Raw genomic sequence first — 17376 nt, 5'->3', positions numbered from 1 at the left:
CAATTTCAGGATACATAAAAAATTTCAATCGGATCGCATTATCAGAACCATTGAAAAAACAATTATAAATGGATACTAAACACAAGGTTTTCCGATAAAAGGTTTCATTTTGATATCAAAGAAAAAACGAGTAAGTTAATATGTGGAAAATATTGTGTTAATTCATTCTACTCGTAATATAGGAGTTATCAACCAAATGATTGCCACCAATACAGTTGATCTCAGTTGGCCATTGAGATCTTGTGATTTAACACCTTTAATTTTTTGTTTTTGGGCCACGTGAAAGATTAGAACTATGGCAATGTTCTTCCCGCAATTCAAGACTTTGAAAGTGAAATTTTTAGGTTATCAAGGACATACATCAGCAAATGTGCGAATTGGCAATAGAAAATCTCATGAAAAGGATATAATTCTGCAACCATAGCCGAGGCGGCCATTTGGCTGGAATCGTTTTCCACCGTTAATAGATAGCATGCCTTCTTCTTTGTAATGAGAATAAAGATCTATTGATAATAATTTATACTAAAATAATTTTCTAATATCAAAATGAAACATTTTATAGTAAAAAACGTTGTTTTAATAAGAATTGGTAGTTGGACAGAAAATTATGAGAATATTTTATTAGTTCACATTAGATTTCCTACTTCACCGAATATTTTTTTCGTGTTCTAGGAACCCGAACGAACATCACAAGCAGGAACCTGTGCTGGCCGCCTCCAGGGAAAGAAATAGATTTCGTTCCATTCTCTGGGACGAGTACGATTCAGTTCATCAGAAATATCTGGAAATAGGTGAGTTTTCTGCGCCCTCAGGCTTTATTTAGCTACTGTACGACGCGTGGGTGGAAGACGTGGGATCGGAGCTTCGATACATTCAGTGTTCACCGGGGTTTTATTCGTGAAAAAAGGAGAAAATAAGGAAAATCTGGAGGATGAAGTTGACGTCGGGTAGGTGCCAAACAGGATACGTGTCATTTTCCGTCCTACTTTGGGCTCTCTGCACGTACAGGGTGCAAATGAGGAGGAGAAAATCTCATACAGACTTCCAGATAAGCAGAATTATGGGAACCGCATCTAGATATCCTTTCTTTTTATAGAGTGGAAAAATTTGGAATGAACCAAGCGAAATATGCATAACCCCCTTACTGATGATGAAGCTGATGAAGCTTCAAAATTAATGTTGAATTCCAAGATAGTCACAAATTCTGAAACTTATAAAATTGAAAAAAAAATATTTGAAAAAAAATAAATATTCAATATTTCAACAGATTTCAAATGCTTTATTTTCAAACCGGTGTATCGCTACTCTCCTTCGATGGCGTGCATTCTCCTTGGGATACTTTCGATTTTGATTCCTACGTAATAACTTGGAAATCTTCTGTATGACAATGATGGTTATGTGGATGGCATTTTTGCCAAAACATCAACCAGATAAGTAATATCTTTTGATATTTATATACACTTGGAAATCGTACTTTTTTCCTTTTTCCTTCAATAAATTCACCGGTCCCAAAGGAATTTATGGAAACTTGAACAACCCTTTTATAATCAAAATATTCTGGTTTCCTCCGAGTGACTTTGAATATACTATACCCGTATTGAATGTTCCCTAAATTCATACTTGAAGTTGAATAAATTGAGACATTTCCATTTGTCCGAAATCCAAATTGCATGAACATGTGAACTTTCTACCTGCTGAAAACTCGGGAAGGATTACTTAATCACCCTTTCAAACTGATACAAAAGTATTTAACAGGATTAATTAGTGTAGGTGCGAACTGAACTTCGTTCGTTAAAAAGGTTCGTCGGTAGATTCCCAGAGGAAGGTATTCCCAACTTTCCCCGACAATTTTATTGTCTGTAAAAAGTTATTTTTCGCGCATAAACACGTAGGAATTTGTTATTATCGCCGAGGTATGCAAATGGGATATAAGAGAAAGGCAAATTTGTTTAATTGCCCATGGAACGTACGTGTCCTTCTGGCATCAAATAGGGATTATGCTCGGAAACTTTGTTCCAGAATTTTATGCCGTTTCGAGTTTTGACTGTACGAAAATTGAAGCAAAATCATCCCCAGTTATTTCAACTGAGTGTACAATGTTATTCAAATTCTCAAGTAATTTTTTATTTCTGAAGATAACCATATTCTTGTTGATATGTTCGTTAGACTCTGAAAAAGATCCTGTGTGGTTATTAAAAAATTTTTCCAATAAGCGGTATGATTTTGACGAAAAAAAATACATTCGAAGATAAATACGTTAATGTTCATTTTCTCTATTCCAGTATCGAAATGAGTTCATTACAGTTTTAAAAACAGTGCTGTAATGAACTCATTACAGCATTGTTTTCGTAAGTAATTGCACAAGTGTATCAAAATTACCGATAATTTTGCATGACAGCGTGTTGTCATAAAAACTGCATGAGTTCATTTTCATTTTTGGAGAAAGAGCCCTCTTCCTTCGGTGTCGGGCTCTTTCTTCAAAAATCTGAATGAAAATGACCAAATGCAGTTTTTCAAAGAAAACACGCTGGAATGCGAAATTATCCGGTCATTTTGATGCACGAGTGTAATTCGGGGGAATATTTCCCGAATAAACTGTTAACTTGTCAAAGTGACATAGATTCCATAGATTCGAAGTGTGTAAGATGCATAGAAACTATGCATCTATGAACAGAACAATTATCGCAGTGCTATTTCGCTTCCTACAATGAAATTATCGCTGTAATTTTCGATAATTGTTCTCCATTTACATAGAATTTTTGACAGCTCAAATTTTTTCACCAGGTTTACTATTTCGGCCGAGAAATATAAATGCGTTTTTGAAGCATGTATGGTTACATTTTCAGTAATGGCGTAGTTCACTTGTGAAATGTCATATTATAACAGCTCCAAAGATGGCACCTGCCCAAATAGCGGGCTATTCATAACGAAACATCGTATTGGAAAACCCTGTATAAATATCATATTGTTTTGGAACATCCATAAATGAAGGAGAAGGAGAATTTATGAATTGGTTTCTCTTATATTTTTTTTCATTGTACGGTAAAATGAAATAATCTGCGCAAGCCGGGATTCCAGCGCAATAAGTGTCAAATTTGCTTCTATGCCCCCCGGATCAGGGAAATTATTCAATTAAAGCTTACTATTCAAGCTTTTTATTGATCAAATGCCATAAAACGTTCTATCTACATGACAAATTAAGTCTTCCAAATGTGAACCAAACTTTAACAATTATTTCTACCATAATTCTAATAGAACAATTAAGAAGTTTCCGGGCATGATTGTAGCTTTTCGGCTCGAACGCACACACACAGTGAAAAAATCGGTAGGGTAAGCCGTCTTTCGACTCCGGGGTCAGGCCTGCCTCGGGCCGGAGCAGGCTGGGACCTCCCACGGATTCCGGGGGTTGCATCGATCTGAGGTTTTTTTTTTGCGGTTCGGAATACAGACGAGGCCGATCGACTCATCCACTACCGGGGCGACGCTTCCAATTTTCTCCGGAGTTTAAAAAACTCCGGCACTTTGTCGGCATTCGATTACCTGGGCTACGCACGGCGTGATTTTTCCCGCATTTGCGGTGTGTTGTATCAAGCGGGATGGATGGGAAGAGGGTCCGGAAGAGGGTTAGGTTACGGGTCCGGGGTCCGGGGATTTGGCGAAACGAGATCAGTAGAGGTTGATGCTGATCGTATATGTAAATGTGTTCATGTAAATTCTCTAATTTGGGGGAGACTTCTCATATTTCACAGAAATGATGTGGCAGTAAGATTAACTACTTTCACGTGTTACTTTCATTATCATATCTGTGAAGTTTTCGCATCCAGTGTGACCTCGACTTAAGCCTAATATTCATTAGTATGACTAGTAGAATATTACAGATACACAGGGGAGAGTGAATTGGATAGTACTTCCGCATTCTTACTCGTCTCCACTGGTTCGTTTGTTGATTATACCAATGTAGACGAATACATTTTGGTTTTAGCAGAGAATAGTGTGTCTTTCTAGCTGCTTGTGTTCTTCGGATATTTTTTAGTTGAAAGTTCAACGTCAACCCAATGTATTATGTCTTTTTTTCCAATTCCTCCCCCAAATTATTTTTTCCTACTAGCTTCTTTCAATATGACTTCCCCAACTCCATTCAAAAAAATATCTGCAGCTTACACTGCATTAATTGACAACGGCTCGATATTTCTGCCTAAACTTGTTTTGTTATGCACGTTGAATAGAACTATGTGTTTTTTCAAATTACTAGCAAACTATGATACAGATACTCTACCAAAATGATTATGAAAGAGTATTATAGTAATATATGATAGTTATTTTCCTAACAATTTTTGCCTAAACTGGTTTTGTTAAGCACTTCGAATAGAACTATGTGTTTTTTCAAATTACTAGCAAACTTTAATACAGATACTCTACCAAAATGATCATAATAGAGTATTATATTAATATAGTTATTTTCCTAATAATTTTTGCCTAAACTTGTTTTGTTAAGCACTTCCAATAAAACCATGTGTTTTTTCAAATTACTAGCAAACTTTAATACAGATACTCTATCAAAATGATCATAATAGAGTACTATATTAATATAGTTATTTTCCTAACAATTTTTGCCTAAACTTGTTCTGTTAAGCACTTCGAATAGAACTATGTGTTCTTTCAAATTACTAGCAAACTTTAATACAGATACTCTACCAAAATGATCATAATAGAGTATTATATTAATATAGTTATTTTCCTAACAATTTTTGCCTAAACTGGTTTTGTTAAGCACTTCGAATAGAACTATGTGTTTTTTCAAATTACTAGCAAACTTTAATACAGATACTCTACCAAAATGATCATAATAGAGTATTATATTAATATAGTTATTTTCCTAACAATTTTTGCCTAACCTTGTTTTGTTAAGCACTTTGGATAGAACTATGTGTTTTTTCAAATTACTAGCAAACTATAATACAGATACTCTACCAAAATTATTATAAAAGAGTATTATAGTAATATAGTTATTTTCCTAACAATTTTTGCCTAACCTTGTTTTGTTAAGCACTTCATCGAATTGAACTATGTGTTTTTTCGAATTACTAGCAAACTTTAATACAGATACTCTACAAAAATGAGCATAATAGAGTATTATAGTAATATAGTTATTTTCCTAACAAGTACGGAAAATAGTACTTTCCCGCATGTAACTGCCGTTGATCAGTTGAGTGCGGAAAATATACTTTCCGCTAGAGTTAGGAACGATATTTTTCCTATAAGTGCTATTGAAAGCAGAGTATTCTTCATAGCTCACTCAATTTCAAAACTATGTATGTATTACTCACACTGAGAGAATATTATTCCACACGCATATCCGTGCGGAAAAGAAATAGCAGGGGTTTTTATCGCACTTAAGTCGTTCTAACCCTATATATGGAAAATATGCTGATTTCGAATGAAATGTCCCTTTGGTTAGCCGATAACTTAGTCTACACCATCTTAAACTGCCTAAAATAAATAAAAAAAAACGAAAAAAGAATTCATTCCGAGTGAAATACGTCCATTCCAAAAATCCTGTAATAAGTGCCACCGTCGGAAATGGACCCTCCCGATAGAAGTCGATTATTCCGAGTGCGGGGAAGATATAGGCCATCAGCCCTTAGAGATGAATACCGATTAAAAATCCTTCCTCGAAACAGTAGAGCAGCTAATAGCCGACAAATCAACCGTGAAATGACGTCGGTCTACTCCGTCCCCAGGCTCCGGTTCCTCCAAGCGTTTAACGACCTCCATCCGATCCCCCTCGCCCCAATCATGAATATTTTAAATCCAATCATTTCCCACAACATGATTTTGTTTAAAGTCGCCCGATCCGGGCGGACGTACAGCTTTTTATCCCCGACTTGGATCATCCTGTCTTCTCCTCTGTTCCTCCTCTTCCTTCTCGAAAATTTCGAGATATCATCGAGAAAAAGGATTTGGGGTTGTTTTTTGCGGGGCGTCGTCGTCGTTTGATATCGGCATGGTAAACAGGTAGTGGCGGGCCTTTGAACGTTTCCGTCCGATTGGATTATGTCGATTTGATACGAGACGCAAGGGGAGGATTCCGGTTCGAATTTTATATGATGTGAATGAAAAAAATTCTTTGTGAATGGCACTTTTCAAATTTTATTCAACGCTGGAAAATTTCTATCTTTTGCGGGAAATTCAGAGTTGTTACACTCAAATAAAGAGTTTTCCAATGAGAGATTTCACTTTGATATTAAAAAAAAGAAGAACGTTACAGTCAATGGTGATGGGTATAGAGCCATGATTACTTACTTTTTCATTTCTGTATTGAATAACCATGATGTCCAGGAGCTGTGGTTCCAACAAGACGGCACAACATGTCACACAGCTCGTGCCACAATCGATTTATTGAAAGACACGATTGGTGACCGCCTAATTTCACGTTTTGGACCTGTGAATTGGCCTCCAAAATCTTGTGATTTAACACCGCTAGACTACTTTCTGTGGGGCTATGTAAAGTCATAGGTCTATGCGGATGAGCTACAAACCCTTGACCATTTGGAAGACAATATTCGCCGTGTTATTGCCGATATACGGCCACAAATGTTGGAAAAAGTCATCGAAAATTGGACGTCCAGATTGGACTAAATCCGAGCTAGCCGTGGCGGCCATATGCCAGAAATCATATTTAAAATGTAATGCCACAAGATTATCTTGCGGATAAATAAAATTCATGTCAATCGAATAATCCATCGTTGTTTTATTGCAATTCAAAGTTCTATAGCTCTAAAAAAAACACCCTTCATATGAGATCCAAATTTTCAACCAAATCACCTGAATGAATGATGTTACAATGCGATCGAAGCTAGTACGATTGCCCACCTAATTTTATCGATACAGGGTGCGAGGGGAAAAAGTACTTGAGAGTGAAACTAGAGACTACGAGACATATGAACGAGAGAGGAATTCGACGTCAGAGATTATACGGATAAAGTCAAATAATTCGACGTTAGAGCATAGAATAGAAATACTCGAATAATAAGACGGTATTACGCTTCGACAAACAAGCAGAAATCTTCTTAAGCCCATTGGTCACTTAATGATATTTCCGGCATCAATATCTATTTGTTGCCGACATAGATTTATGTTCGAATCGAATTACCTCAGAGAGTGGCGGCATCTACAAGTTACGATTGGATTATGCCTGAGAGCATCGACGACAGAGTGACTAGATTTATCAGGGAACATAGGAATCATTTCAAAGGACCAGCGAAATCCGTCTTCCCCTCTGCAGCGGACCCTCGAAGCCGTCACTATCATCTCGAGGGTGATTTGTAAGCTGTTAAAGACCCTTCAGACTCCATAAAGGGGTCTCTTATCACCCTTCATCTTCTTCTGCGAATTACTCATGCACCTATCTAGTGGAGATAATCGGCTTTTTGCCATCGAGCGGTTAAGGTAATCTTCATTAACGCCAGTTGACACTGGTACGTTGAGATCCCTTCCCTGTCGGCCGATTCAATTTGTCCAATTTAATTCGATTCCGGGGGGCTGGGATCGGCCAGTCCTGCGAAATTGGCATATCGGCAAAAACCCGACTCATATGGGAAATACTGCCAGTCTATGGTGGCCTAGGCGATATTGGATTTTGACGGTGAATTCGCTTGATGGAATTTGCTTTGGGTCGGGAAATGTGTAGATATGACGATTATGTTTCGGGTATTGAGGATTGGAGTTTTGATTAGAAGAGGGGCAAACCAACGATTATTTATATTTAGATGAATCTCTTGGAATAGCAAACATATTTTCTGGAGTTTGATTTGAATTCATTTCTAATGATCATTAGTTATCTACTGAGGATGATTGGGGTCATCTTTCAGGTAGTAGTCATAATCTCATAAAAGAACATTGTCTCCATTTTCTGTTCTGACCCAGGTGAAGAGGTTGAAATTTATCATTATAGGTATTATTATTGTTTGAACTGGGTCGTTGTTGCTCAATAAGCCTTCCGGGAACTGCGACCTGTAAATCTTTTGTTCTCTATCCTACTCATTCGTGGAGGTCGTCAATGGCGTTGATAAAACTGATAACCTCCTTAGGAACCATCATTATAGGTAAAAATGATTACTCCTCGGCCTTGTATTCGATAATTCATTTTTTTATCGAGCTTAATATTTTGTTCGAAACAATACTCAACAATTTTTAAGTAGGTCATTTACCATATTGACAAATGCCACAACATCCATCGAAAAGAAACTTCGCTATAACAACAAAGATAGGCTGAAAAGAGTTTTTTTGAAGCCATAAGAAGTATAAACTTCTCTCACTTTTCTAACTATATCCAACTCAAATAATATTAATTGAAATTTCTATGAATGAATATAGTTCTTCTCAGACTACCAAAATGGCCTTTAACAGCATCCAAAATCAGATTGTCGTTTGCAGCAGAGGGTTGAATGCGAGTGTCCCAAGTACAGTTCACGTATTTGTAATCTTTGAGACATAACGTATTTTTTTCCTCGCTTAGATCAAACTTCAGAGGTATTTCTACAGTAACTTGTTACTACGTTAATTAAATGCATCAACTCAGATAAAATTCAATTCGTCGAACAGAGTTACAAAGTGGCTGTAAAACAATCCCATTCATTCCACTTCAGATTACAAAGCATATCCATTAACTGTTTTTCGTACACTCCTAATATTTCAATTGACTTGACGAAAATAGAAACATTCTAAAATTTTACTAGTCCGAATTTCTAACTCGAGATTTGAGCAGAAACATTAAGAATTTAATCTTTATTCAGAAGCATTTTCGTAATCGAATCAATCAATGAAAAGGTACAATATTCCCATGAAGGAACTTCTTTTTTTTTTCAATTTTTCAAGGTACCTATAGGTATTGAAAATTCTGCAAAAGTTTTTCCATGAAAAATTTTCGGGCGAACACAGTTTTGAGGAAATTGAACTCGAAAATTGGAAGAAAAACAGTATAAACTGAATATCTATACAAGAATCCTTATATCTCCCAAAACATTCATCGCAGACCCTTGAAATAACAACATTTTTCAGGTATCTGATCTGAAATATACTGAGGTTTCAAGTGCGTAGCTCATGTCCAGAAGAAGTGTCATCCTCGACAAAATTATCAAATTATTTGGTATATCAGATTATTACCTTTAATTCATGAAATAATGGACTGATCACCCAATTGCAAGAATGTTCGTGATCGACGTAATCGTATCAATCAACAAAAAAAAACACATTATTCCCATGAAAGTATTTTAAATGTTTTCTTAACTTTCTAGAGTCTTGATATGAAAAATGCTGCAAAATTTTTTCAACAGAAAATCTTTCGGGCAAGTTCGAAATATGGTTGATTAGGGACTATCAATTCTGACACTGACCGTAAACCTCACAGTTCCTCGAATTTTGTTAGAAAACGGTAAAAATTTTATTTATATTCAAGAATCGTTATATCTTCTAAAATATTTATCGCAGACCCTTCAAAGGCCAACGTTTTTCAGATATCGTGTTCTGATCTGAAATATAGCAAGGTTTCAAGTCATTTACCGTTCTATCTACATAAAGTAGGTAAATTAATGGACGCCGCTCCAAAGCTTCTGTTTTTGCGTTTGTGCTTTCATTTTTTTTGCAGTTTTTTGGTAACATATTAAAAGCAATACTTCCTCTTTATTTGGAATTCTTCTTTTTCAACCTCAGCTTGGAATCTCTCAGTCATTAGGTTTTTTGTACATTCTTTTCAGTCGGTAAAACAATACCGTTCAACGGGATTTTCCACAAATAAAATCTTCATCCACCTCAGGCCGTAATAAATCCATGAAACGAACAAACACCAGCCGGATAAGAATCTGCCGTGTGGAATTTGGCTTGCATATTTCTCCTCTCATTCGATAAAATTCCCAGTGAATCAACACACGGCTACATAGAGCCGCGACTTGATTGAACGCCTTGTGTAAATATTGCTCGCGAGAATACACATTTTCTACGATTCTACAGCGCGTACTTTCTCGCTTATATTTATAAATTACATTGGAGCGAACGTTCTACATCCGTACCAGCAGGCGATATATCAACTTGTTTCACGAAATATAAATAAAACAGTTTGCCGTGTTTTACATGCACTAGGTACACAGATGTGGCGACGTATCCTTTATGGGTGACAAGTTCTATTAGACTTTACGGAAAGTAGATCAATCTACTCACTGTCTGTACTAGTCGGTCTGCCGCGGCGGCGAACTTTGAGACGAATGGTAGGTTCAAAGTAACTTTTATGCATATGGAAAAATCATTTCTGTGTGCAATTCCCGCTCATTTTGGTTTCCTCATAGGTTTGAAACTGAAATCAAAAAGTGATCAGGTTCCTTTCAGTCCGTAAAATGGATTTAGGTGCCTAACATAAAGGGTTAGCAACTTTGTGATTTTGAATGTGAACGTAAATAAATAACACTCCCATTCAAAATATCAATCAAATTTTCATATAAATATAATGCTTAGACCTCGTCATTGAGTGTGGAAAACAACATCATTCAAATGTCCTCTCTTTCGAGAACTGGAATTGTGGACTTCCTTTCCCAATCTTATTTCTCACTATTTTCTCTATGCTGATTTTTTTATCATCTCGTCACTGGGAAGGTTCACTGATGGTATGTAATTAGCCAGGGAGGACCAGGCTCTCTGATTCCCATTTCCCTCATTGCCAATGCATTTTTAGGGTAGTGTTTCATCACAAAAAGAGTTGTGAGATCTGTAATGATCTCCAATACCTAGTATCAAGGGCTCCTCGAACTGTTCCGACATACGCTGGCATGCTAGACTGTTGCTCATAGGCCTTTGTTGTTTTGTTAGAAATAACCTCAATGTGCTTCTTCCACGGAAGCTCACTATCTAATGTTTTTCCCAGATATTTGACTTCCCACTCGATGATGTCTCCATTTAGAGAAAGATTTTTTTTCCGAGTGGATGGGATTACTGTGGTCTTGGATGAGTTGATTCTTAGACCCACTGACAAGCACCATTGTTCCTTTATTCTGAGGCCCTCTTGCATTATATGGCACTAGGTTTTTTCGAATTTTCCCCTAATCATTGAGACTATATTATCTGCATAACCTATACAGTGGAAGCCAAGCTCTGTGAGTCTGTGTCTCATCCACTATTAGGCTCCATAAAAGAGGAGATATTATTCCCCCTTGTAATCTGTCCGTAATGCTCGAAACAAAATCTTTTCAAGTAAGTTTTGACTAATTCAGCAGTAGATGAAAGATCCTTATGGTGGAATGGCTTATACAATTGCGCTTCCGATGATAGGTTATGTTCCACATATGTCATTGAGGATTGCAGCAGGGCTAACATTTATAATCAGCCAGCTGTAGATAATTTCTAGATGAATCTTACTTAAAAAAAACTTCTGTAGGTACCTATAGCTCTCATTGATATAAACGAGAAGTTCTGTTGCTACAATTATAAAAAGTGTTGTAGTCGCTTTCAAATCAAAACAAAATCCAGGTAACGGAGGTTTTTGTGTTTTAAAATTTGGTATACTCATTCGCTAGTCTTTATGGCCGAAGTAGACAACATATCTCAGCCTAGGAGAAGAAACTCCCCTCGTCGGCTTTCGTATTTCTTGCTGAGAGAATCATTCACTTATCTCGTATTTTCAAGAGCTGAGCTTTTTATGCTAGATGGCGGTTGATCCGCGTCATATCTTTTATGCTCTTCTGTATATCGATTATTCAGATATAGCGATTTAATCAGATTAAATCGCTCAACCTTCAGCACATTTTTATTTCAACCCTCAATTTAATCACGCCCTTTCATCATATCTCAACCGACTGGAGGAGGCAAACCGGTAAAATAAAAAAAAAAACAACCCCCGAAAATAATGGTCCTCAATTATGATGTTCCCCATCATCCCGCGAAATCGAGACGATCATCGCGGTCATCTAGCGAGAACAAACGACGAAAAAAAAGGTAATTATCATTAGTTCTCCCCCACCCCCCGGCCGACCAACGTATACAAAACGCTCTTCCTTTTTTAATGGGAACAAATAACCCGCCAGTTGGCTGCAACGGCATGAAACCTGGACCGGGAACGAGGATCCAGGGAGAAAGTGCAGATGCGGGAGAGTGCATGTTAAAAATACATTAAACACTTAAAATGGCTAAAAGCTTTCGGACGCAGTATTGCATATTCCATTGATTCCCTGACCGTTTGCAGGATATAGAAGGGGCTTGGGGAGCTTTCAATCGAAGGAAATGTTCTAGGTTTTGGGCCACGCCCATGAACTCAGACAGAGCCTAGAGAGCTCTCTTTTGATAAACTGCTTATGCAGGTACAACTCTATCGCTAATTTTTTCTAGTTGAAACAGGATCATCGTTGAGTTATTTTGATAACGGCTATTACGAAATTATGGTTGAGTTCAACTATTTCATCATTTATCTATAGGTATCCACACAACCGTTTAATTGTAGAATACTGATTTCCAACCACATTTTTCTACTTGATCATCTTCGAGGTGTTCATTTCAATGAATTTTGATTTCAAAGTGGTTGAATACAGACTATAAAACACCAGCAATAAATTCTTAAACTTTCTGGGTACTGGACGAATGCAATAACAATGTTCATATTTCTTGAAGAAGTGTCTGAAGCCTTGCTCATATTATAGAGCACCAAAGTTTTAGGCTATCACGTCCAACCGTTAAGAAAATGTAGGTTAACAGACACAATTTACATGAATTATTTAAATAAGGTTTCAATTAATACAAACTAAAAAAACAAATGGTTTATTTCGATAACGACAACATACCGCAGATTGTGTCGAATGATACTCTATAGAGTATAAACATGAGAAAATTCATAAATGACACATGGTTCACAGTGTTATAGCTCATCATGAATAGTACAAATGGTACCAACAGTAATAACAAAATGAACAAACACTTAGAAATTCCTTTGGTTGCTCGAGTTGAGAAAAACGAAAAACACAATCGCCCACTGTACACTACAAATTAGGAAAGGTTTTTCAAGAATTTGGGCTTTCATTTTTAATAGCCGGCTATCTAGGCAGCTGTTTTTTTGAAGCTGTCATATTTTGAGACACCTCAAGTATAAACGTTGCCATCACTTAAAATGGAACGCTTCAAGAACGCAATTATTAAAATTCACTACAAAAACGATGAAAAAAATTCAGTCACAGTTCCTACAACTCAAGCAATATTGGGTAATAGAAAAGCACCTTCTCGGTGGGTAATAGTGAAGCTGGTGAAAAAATTTGGGCTTTTGGTGAAACTTAATGATGTAGAGAATTAAAAACCATCTGGATCGGTCAAGACCAACAGAGAATATTGCTGCTGAAGCACTTAGGTACTGTTAACGAAACCCCAGGTTTGTCAATTTTGAGATAAATTAAGCATTCCACAAACGACAATACACCGTATTTTTCTTGAAGACTTAATTATTTTGGAATTCGAGAAGTTATCGAGGACCTACAGCAGCAAATGTACAAATTAGTCATGGAAAATTTCATGAAAAAGATATAGTTGTGCAGCTGTAGTTGTGGTGGCCATTTGGTTGACATATTTTTCTTTAGTTAGTGGTGTACGCACTTTCTACCATTTAACTATGAATAGTTTAACCTTGTGAGTTTGAACAACCGTCAGTGATGAGGAACAATTCACCTTGTTAATAAACTGAATTGTTCAATTTGGGGCTCAGATAACAACTCTTACGGTGGTCGGTGAATGGATTACGCTAACGAGCTATGAAAATGATTCTTCATGACCGATATTGGAAAATATTGATTTAGTCGATTTCATTTTCAACCAGACGTCGCAACGTGACACTCAAACAACGACAAAATGAGAAAAAAAATCTTGTGATTCAATACCTTTAGACTTTGGGACCACGTGGAAGATAAAGTCTATGCCAATAATCACAATCGATTCAAGATTTTAAAGATGGAATTCCTTTGAGTTATCAAGGACATTCCTCCGCAAACATGCGATTTAGTGATTAGTTTGTAAACAGGGAAATTAGCATTTCCTTGAAAGTCCGTCTATTGCAGTGTTACGTTTTCTTGGTACTTTTCTACGGAGTTGAAGCTTGGACCCTCACTGACGCACTGCTAAAAAGACTGGAAGCATTCAAAATGTGGACTTATCGCAGAATTCTTCGAATATCATGGATAGATCATATCACTAATGAAGAAGTATTGAGAAGAATGAAAAAGAACAAGGGATTTGTATTTACTATCAAACAACGAAAGCTTCAATACTTCGGACACGTCATGAGGAACAGCAAATACCAAGTACTGCAGTTGATAATACAGGGAGAAGTGGTAGGCAGGGGGGGACCGGGTAGAAGAAGACATTCATGATTGCACAATCTCAGGAAGTGGTTCGGCCAGACATCCATACAACTTTTTACAAACGCAGCGAACAAGATAAAACTTGCCATGTTGATTGTCAACGTCCGGAGCGGATAGGGCACGCCAAGAAGAAGTGATGGAAAACTTCATGAAGAGGATATGGTGGTGCAATCGTAGCCGTGGCTGCCATTTGGCTGATATAGTTTTTATCGTTAGGGCATCTGCTAAATGAAATAAAATCCATCCTGCTCCATTGCTCTTGAAATTTACTGTTTTTTCATATCAAAATGAAATGCCTCATCAAAAAACCTCTTGACAAGATTGGCGGTGCAAATTTTGCCTACCCCGCCGTTCCGCCTCTGATCCATGCATCACCATGCCGATACTTACATATTCAATTCATCCTGCGGCACCATCAATAACCCCCATGGCCTAATCCCCATGCACCGCTTTGTTTAACGCTGCAGAACGTAGAGGGTGCTGGGGAATTTAAAACGCCACATCGATCGAGATTCAAAAATTCCATTTTCGTCGGCCATGCATCATCATGCGGAGATAGCGTGGTCTCGCCATCAATATTCAAAGAGTGTCCTCCATCGACATCATTTATTATGACTTTGTCGGCCCGTATCCCCGCGCCCCGCAACCAATTAGATGGGGCTCTTCACCTGCCGTGTCCTACCTCCCGGAAGGATCTGCGGAATGGCCTCCGATGACTCATGTCTGACGTTCGTTTTAAGACGGTGTTATCGCGTCATCTAGACACACTCCGGATGATCCATCAGGAATCCGTATTAGGTGAGATATGAGTCTTTTGGGGGTGTTTGATACCGACCGTTTTTTACATGGGAATGCGGGTGTTTGGTATCGATTTTGAAGAGTTGAATTACATGGGATTTGGTATTGGTGACTACTCGACGTTTGAATGTATAATATTGTGGTATTGAGGAGAACATTAATCTATTGCTTGGTATCTGGTGTATTATAGGTACCACTATATCATTCCTCAAATGAATCATTGATGTCCGACGCTGTGAACTTGAACCACTTGATATTCAATACTTTTGTTGGACAACTAAACATATAGGGTTTTCTCTTTGGATGTTATGATTATTCACTGAATCGGGGTCATCGACACTCTGTGAGCCTTCCAGGAACTAGGACCAAATTGAATTATTGTTCTTAACCCTACCCATTCATACAAACCCAGGAAAGGAATCGATATGGTGAACGAAACCTACGACATCCTTAGGAGCCTTGGATTTTACTTCGTGAGATTGTAGGACTTTTCCATATCAGTGGTTCTTAGGCCTGTCAGCCCAGGACATTTGCACACTATGTGTTCGGTTGTTTCTACCTTCTTTCCACAAAGCCTGCAGATCTCATCTGATGAATCACTCATACGGCATATTTGCACTTACAATGTCCTCTCAGCTGTCACACCATCACCTGAAGTTCAGCTCATGGTAGCTTCAAGAGCTTCCAGGTAAATGTTGGTGAGAGCACCACAAGTTTCTTTGCTTGAGCAAGACCTGGAGTGTTCCGCCACAGGGTTTTTCTATTGTACCACTCCCATTGTTGAACCACTGCCTTATTTTGGACTTTTCAAGCCCACTAGAGCTCAGGATCCACAGGTGTTATCCTTGATGCTCTTTGCTCAAATAAATCGGCTTTTAATTTCTTCCAATACCAGAATGCCCCGGTACCCATAGTAGAGTTACTTTTTTGCCTCTGGTCAGTTGCTTGATGGTGTTACGGCACTCCAATGTCAGTAAAGACTCCTGGCTTTATAGTTCCAAGGGTCTCAGCGTGATCTGGCAGTCCGTACTGATGTAAATATGCGCCCCTTTGAGGAATTTGAGGTATAAAAAAAATAAATTTTGGGAGAAATCGATAGATGTTTATTTCATTGCATAAAGAAAGGTATGCCATTTACGATTAAAAAGATATCATCAAATGGCCTTCATGGCTACAGTTGCAGCACCATATCCTTATCAGGAAATTTGCCATGACCAATTCGCATATTTGCGGCTGTACCTCTCCAATTACTTCACGAATTCCATCTTTAAAGCATGGAATTGATTATGGAGGATTGAAAATTATCTTATTTTTCCGTGACCTCCAAGAAAAATGTCTGAAGCTGGTCTATTGTGATCTCCTCCACGAGAAATTACATGGTCAGGAAACTTTTCTTGCAAAATGTAATTTTTTCTCTATTTATTTGGAAGCACCAAGCACTGTCTTGTTAAGAATGAAAAGAATACACATCAATATCGCCGAATCACAGTAATAAAAAATCATAGCTCGGTAACGTAATCCATTCACCGTAACAGATGCACTAGACTCATTTTCGAAAAAGTGACACTTTGTGGATACTTTCCAAAAATCATTCTCGAATTTTTGAGCACTAAATACGAATATTTCCCTCCTGTCAAAAATTCTATGTAGATGGAGAACAATTATCGAAAATTAAAGCGAATATTTCCCTCCTGTCAAAAATTCTATGGATATGGAGAACAATTATCGAAAATCACAGCGAATATTTCCCTCCTGTCAAAAATTCTATGTATATGGAGAACAATTATCGAAAATTACAGCGATAATTGCATTGTAGGAAGCGAAGTAGCACTGCGATAATTGATCTGTTCATAGATGCAAAGTTTCTATCTTACACAGTTCGAATATATGGCAATTCCATTCTACATCAGTTTCAAAAGTGATGTAACAGTTTATTCGGGAAGTATTCCCCCGAATTACACTCGTGCATCAAAATGACCGGATAATTTCGCATTCCAGCGTGTTTTCTTTGAAAAACTGAATTCGGTCATTCTCATTTTTGGAGAAAGAGCCCTACACCTTCGGTGTCGGGCTCTTTCTTCAAAAATGAAAATGAACTCATGCAGTTTTTATGACAACACGCTGTCATGTGAAATTATCGGTAATTTTGATGCACTTGTGCAAATACTTACGATAATTCTGCTTATTAACGTAGCCTCAG

The 17376-nt window shown here is 37.5% G+C and overlaps 1 protein-coding gene across 5 annotated transcripts in view; it reads left to right on the top strand.

The window, feature by feature from the left end:
- The window catches only part of LOC123679358 (neuroligin-4, X-linked-like), a 447908-nt gene that overhangs the window by 415728 nt on the left and 14804 nt on the right, over positions 1–17376 (top strand). For all 5 annotated transcript variants that reach the window (XM_045616940.1, XM_045616939.1, XM_045616937.1 and 2 more), the window contains one exon: positions 673–791. In XM_045616940.1, the coding sequence (XP_045472896.1) occupies positions 673–791 (119 nt within the window). The remainder of the gene's footprint in view (positions 1–672; positions 792–17376) is intronic.

This window comes from Harmonia axyridis, chromosome 4 (assembly GCF_914767665.1).
Source record: "Harmonia axyridis chromosome 4, icHarAxyr1.1, whole genome shotgun sequence".
In the NCBI taxonomy this organism is placed as follows: Eukaryota; Metazoa; Arthropoda; class Insecta; order Coleoptera; family Coccinellidae; genus Harmonia; species Harmonia axyridis.
Note: the sequence above shows the minus strand (reverse complement) of the source record. Positions and strands in the feature narration are given on the sequence as shown.